The following is a 5,829-nucleotide window of genomic DNA, read 5'->3' as shown; positions in this document are numbered from 1 at the left end:
GATATATGATAGTAAAACTCTTTTAGTAATTATTCTAATTATTAATCAATAAGATGTTGAACACTTTTTGTACAATTAAGACATTAGATATATGCCTTACCAAAAAAAAAATATTAGATATATTTATTTTTCATTTAAAATTCTTTACTAAATATTGAAAATATATCAAATATTTATCGTTACGCATCATATGTAAACAAATATATTTAAAAATACTTTTAAAATATATCAAGTATTTATTTTAGTAAATGTGTCTAATTATTACATACAATGTTATGTTAGTAACCTAATTCGGAGTATTAATATATTTATTAAAAATAAATAAAATGATATTTCCCTGCATATAAAAACAAATAAAATGTCCCTGTAAAAAAATATTTATATTGTAATAATTTTTAAAAAATCTCAGTACTATTTTGAAAGGAGTTTAAAGTCTTAATTTCGAGACCCGCTATGAATTGGACTAATTGCGAAGTGATGAACCGATTTGATTGGAATATCTTCAAAAAAAATTTCTAAAAAAAAAATTAGAGACTAAATTGACTTCTCTAAATGAAGGATACACTTGTTAAAGAAAAGTACGTGTTTATAATTTTTAATTAACTTTTTTATTTGTCAAATTACTATTTCACTATATTCCATAGGCCATAGTCATTGATTGATTGATTGAAATGGAAAGGTGAGAATTTTAAGAAGAAAGTAATAGAAGAGAGTAGCAACAGGAGCTCAATCCAAAAAATAAGAAGAAAATATTCTCAGAATCCAAAGCGTATTCTCCACTTTACTCGTTATATTGTGTAGCGAATTTGTCCATGTCTGACATGTGATTCAGTGACTATTTTTTTCCTGATTGTTGCACCTAATTTGCTATGCCCCATAACGAATGTGTTAATAGCCTATTTTTACTCATAGCATTTTGATCACCAGTAACAAATTAGGTTCTCACCATAAACGTGTCATGATTGCAAATTAAACTCATTACATGCTGTAACAACGAATTTGCATGTATGACATTTTTAAGAAATTTACTCTTCGCATGAGATTTGAAAAATTATTTTTGGAACATGTGGCATTTGGGCCACTGTTCCATGCCTTCCTCTATAGAAAAATAGATCCAAGTACAACAGCAATACGTGATGGCTATTGTGAAAAGAAGACGTCTAATTGAGAAGTCATTCTGCTGCATTCTCTCTTTCAGCTTCCCTCACGTCCCTTCAAACAAAATATAAAGTAAATAGCTCAATTACAAGGAAGAGAGAAAGCACGTTATGAAACATGGAAAAAGGATATAATAAATCTTTACATCAACGATATTCTAAGAAGGAAACGTATTAATTCAAATATGGGAAATTTAATTACATCCATCACAAGCTAGCATTTCTTGATTCATTTACTTAAATAACGAAATCAACTTCAAAGTATTGGTTAATGTCCTCACACATTGTAAAAGTGTTATAGAAATCAAATATTTTGCAGATGATAATTCCTTGTTCATAACTTAGAGTAGCATGTCTATGGCCATCGATAGTACTAAATTACTATTTTATCTATCCAATCAATATAAGCTTAGGTTCTCGCAATCCCATCTACTTTAATTTGTCCCAATAGGAGCAAGATATCTTGGTAATTTTCTAGAAGCAATGTAAACATAGAAAACAATGAGAATTAACCTTAGGAGGTTCGATTTGTTGTTATATGAAGTAAGGACCAACTCACCTAAAAGCTTCAGATGTTAAGTGGGAAGTTCCATATTGGTTTTAGATATCTAATACACCCCTTATGCAAGAATCTTTTAGGCTTCAAAGCATGGATAATATACAAGCTCACTCTACCTTATGTTGAAACTCAACTTAATTATAAAAAATTAGGTAGCAAGGAAAAAAAAAAAAAACTCAACACCACTTGGTTCTAGTGACATTTGATATTATTAGAGAATTATATAAATCATTAAAAAGGCCTTCACCCAACACCTTAAGGTTTTGAGTTGAAGTGATTCTTTACCTGATATCAGAGCTTCAATGACTATAAGGTCATGAGTTCGATTATTTCCCTCCACTTGTGGAATTAAGTAAGTATAAGGTAAAAAAAAAATAAAAAAAAATGGACCTATGCAATATTCGCGTTTTAAGCCCAAAGAACTCTTACGTGAGATGATGTGTTAGAGAATAATATAAATCATTACAAAGACTTTGACCCAACATGTGAAGATTTTGAATTGAAGTTGTTTCTTACACATATTATGTCAAGAACCAAAGATTCTAAAAACCTGAACTGTTAAGGGAAGGCTCAAGATTGGATTTATATCTCTAGCTAAAACTTTTAGTTAAGCTTGAAATGGAACAGCTATGTAAGTAATAACTCCACAACGAACAGGTACATTGACAAAACAGTGCAATTATGAACTTAATACTTGCACAGAGTGACCCAAAATTAGAAACAAATGAAAAATAACTGGGATACATAACCATTCCTTAACCCTCAGAGTGAGAGATGTATGTGTAGTGAGAAATAGATATGCATACTATAATAAGAGACAGATTGCGGGATTTGATCTATGAACAATTAGCTACGGCCTACAAGTGAGGAAATAACAACAAAATTTAAAAATAAAATAAAATGAATTTGAGGTTTAGTTCACATAAATTATGACATTTCCTACCTTGAAGAGCCCACTGTACTATCTTGGATGACGTTGCACCCAGCTTCATGGCTGTATCTTTCGCGGAGTCTAACATATTTGTTATAAAGGTGAGAAATTTCTTTTCGATTCCCGCACACTTCCTGAAAGTCATAAATATCAAACTGAAATCAGTTCAAAAGTACATATATTAATAATATCTTCATAATTCAAAATTTCTCTATAAACACCACCTGATGCTGAGCCAGATCAATTGCAGGCAGTGGGAACTCACAGAACTCGCAAGTGAATATCCTTTGAGGGCAATTTTCACCTTTATGGATATCTAAAATATCACACTCCATTGTCTCATTGCACAATGAACAAGAACCTGCAAAAATTCATATTTTTTGTTTAGAAGACTAATATAAAAGTGGATTTTTAATCTGACTTTAAGACTGTTGCATTGAACCAGGGAGGCTGGGGCCAGGGAAGGTTGCACCAGGGAGGGAGGTGACAGACATATAGCCAGCTTCATGAATCATTTCATTGTGAATCAAGGGTGGTGTTAGCCCTATCATATGTAGTAGGCAAAACATTCCAAGTTCTATTTTTCTTCCTTTATCTCCTTTTTATGAAGTGATAGGTTCCTTTATTACAATCTGTTATCATATCAGATCAACTTCAAAGAAAATATGGTCTTAAGCATCCACAGCCATACATCATACAATATGCATGATACAATCAACAGGCACAATAACTTTTCCTTATGTTACAGCAAATTTTCCATCAACCTCTATTCTGTACATGACTAAGTTCTGATAATTAATGCCTCAGATTTTGCAAAAGGAGCCACAATTGCTGAATAAGGGAAAATAGAAAGCCGTAATAAAGTTAATTTAAGAAGTCATCTTCACCAAACCTTCATAACACCAACTGCATACAGATAAATTATTAAATACCCAGCAATCCATCCATCCAGCTCAACCATACATAAATTCATTTATAGGGTGATTATTTGAGTATCCAAAATATCCATTATCCACTATCCACGCATCAGAATGCTTCTCAGCCATGCCTCCATCAATTTTGATTTTTCCAGCTATTAAAGAGCATTATTTGATCTGGTTGTTCAGGTAGAGGACTTTTATATGTGTTCTTGAGCCATGGTGTCTTTCTAAGAAGATATTACAGTTTTTGGGCTCTCGTGTGTTCTTAATGTGCTTCTTTTGGGAGCTTGCAAAATTTTGGTTAAGCTGTATTTATATGTTTGGTGTCAATGCATATGTGGTGGTGTTTCAAAGCATCAAGAGCTCTAACTTCTCCCAAACAAATTCAAAATTTCTAATTATTTTCACCTATAACAAGATTGCAGCATTTCATTGCTAAGAATGGCATTGTCATATTTTGGGGAGTGAAGCATTTATGATTTTCTACTCATGCCAATACTTAGAACCCTGAATGTTGAGGTTAGCCAGTTAAGTTCAGTATTTGTCTTTACAGTTTGATTTGGCTTGAACTCATCAATATTAGGCAGTCAAGAATCTTTGGAGTATCTATACCATAATCGTCCTTATACCCAATAGAACTAATGCAGCCTCAACCTAGATGACTTGTCAAGTCTCAACTCTCAAGCATGATATCAGCATATTGCTTTGCATCCTTCTCAATCTGGGATATGCTATACTAGGAGGTTCTGTTCATAGTTCACCATCATTGCAACCTTTCCAGATAGGTTCTTAAGGTCTTTTAATTAAAAGAGCAACCTAGTACTATAAAGCTTTCGCTCTGTGCAGGGTCCAGGGAAAGATCAGACCTGTTGTGTGGGTTTATAGTAGGCAGCCTTCCTTGCATTTGCAAGAGGCTCATTACATGATTTGAGTCTGTGACCTCTGAGTCACATGATGACAACACCAACCATTATGCCAAGGCTCCCCTTATTCCCAATGTCATTTAATTTTTATTTTTTTTAAAAGAAAGAAAGAAAACTAGATTCACTTTAAAAAAAATGCAGATAGATATTTGCTCTTTCATAAATTTCGTCTCTCTCTCTCTCTCTCTCTCTCTCTCTCTCTTTTATTTGAGTGGGAGGGGGTTAAACTCACAACTTCTTTTGTTTCCCTTGTTTTTCTTTTTCTCCAATTAACATGAACTTCATATATTTGTCACTACTTTCTTTAAAATTGAACCCTGGAACACAACACAAAACTTCACATAACGGCGCATGGGTGCTTAAATAGTGATCCTCTGCATTTTTTCTGGGAACCATATCACCACATACTTTGCATTTTTCAAGGTTCCGGGAGCAATGAGCATAATGCAAGTCAATATTTGCAGCAGGAACAACCCGATAACTATAACCATTAAAATAAAGACGAATCATCATTTAGTTTCTCAGAGTACAAAGCATAATTGCATATAAATTAGATGCAACCAACCACTTTCAAGATGAACAAAATATCAACCCCCCAAAATAAATAAATAAATAAATAACTAATAAATAAATAAATAAAATAATCATACACGATATTGAAAAATAGTCTAAGAAATTCACACCACCATTAGCATAGTCTTTATCACCCTGAACTGTCCTACAAGTCAAACGCGAATGCAACAACCGTCTTATGCTATACCACTTCAGTACGCTAATATGGAATTCATAAAAAAAAAATTTAAGAGCTTTTTACTCACCAAGCAAATATTCCCAATTTCCCATAAAAAAAATTTTAAGCTTAGAGCTCATGGGGAGGTAAGTCACGAACTTATATCAACCAGACCAAGTTTACAGATTTCGGGTCGAAAAATAATCCAAAATCATTCGAGAGAATTTGAGATATTTTACCAGTAAGTGCAGACACTAGTGGCTTGATGCGACACAGCTTCCATATCTTATTACAAAAATAAAGAGGAGATTCGGATTATACAAGGGTTCAGTATTACAAGTGGAAAATATCAGAGAGAAGAAGAAAACTAGGGGAAAAGGTTAATGCCATTTCTGTATGAATGAAGAAAAATGAATTGTCTCATTTACATCAGCTACACTATGAAAATATATATACTCCTATTTATAAGGGTTATATTGTAGGAAAAGTGATCGTGTAATGTTATAAAGATTCGTTTTGTACGCCGTAGTTTCTTTTTCTTCTTCTTCTTTTCTTCAAAAAGGTGTGGGCTCCACAAAATATTGTGTGTGTATGAAAATTTGTTGCGTC

At 32.7% G+C, this 5,829-nt stretch overlaps 1 protein-coding gene across 1 annotated transcript; it reads right to left on the bottom strand.

Moving 5' to 3' along the window:
- Nucleotides 1-927: 927 nt before the first annotated feature.
- On the bottom strand, nucleotides 928-5,626 carry LOC133303478 (uncharacterized). Its single transcript, XM_061503389.1, has 5 exons — nucleotides 5,460-5,626; nucleotides 4,832-4,971; nucleotides 2,872-3,008; nucleotides 2,660-2,781; nucleotides 928-1,212 (listed from the first exon to the last, which is right to left on the bottom strand). The coding sequence occupies exons 1-5, from the start codon at nucleotides 5,501-5,503 to the stop codon at nucleotides 1,173-1,175; spliced, it is 483 nt and encodes a 160-aa protein (XP_061359373.1). The 5' UTR covers nucleotides 5,504-5,626; the 3' UTR covers nucleotides 928-1,172.
- Nucleotides 5,627-5,829: the final 203 nt, after the last annotated feature.

The sequence above is a fragment of the Gastrolobium bilobum genome, unplaced genomic scaffold (genome assembly GCF_033153095.1).
Source record: "Gastrolobium bilobum isolate Gb01-03AN ecotype WA unplaced genomic scaffold, APGP_CSIRO_Gbil_v1 utg7546, whole genome shotgun sequence".
In the NCBI taxonomy this organism is placed as follows: Eukaryota; Viridiplantae; Streptophyta; class Magnoliopsida; order Fabales; family Fabaceae; genus Gastrolobium; species Gastrolobium bilobum.
This window is presented reverse-complemented; position numbering and strand designations above follow the sequence as displayed.

Coding starts and splice junctions, on each gene's coding strand:
- LOC133303478 (XM_061503389.1), bottom strand. CDS start 5,503: ATGGAAGCTGTGTCGCATCAAGCCACTAGTGTCTGCACTTACTG. Junction 3,009..4,831: donor AAGCACCCATGCGCCGTTAT/GTGAAGTTTTGT, acceptor GAATTTTTGCAG/GTTCTTGTTCATTGTGCAAT. Junction 2,782..2,871: donor TTGATCTGGCTCAGCATCAG/GTGGTGTTTATA, acceptor TATGACTTTCAG/GAAGTGTGCGGGAATCGAAA.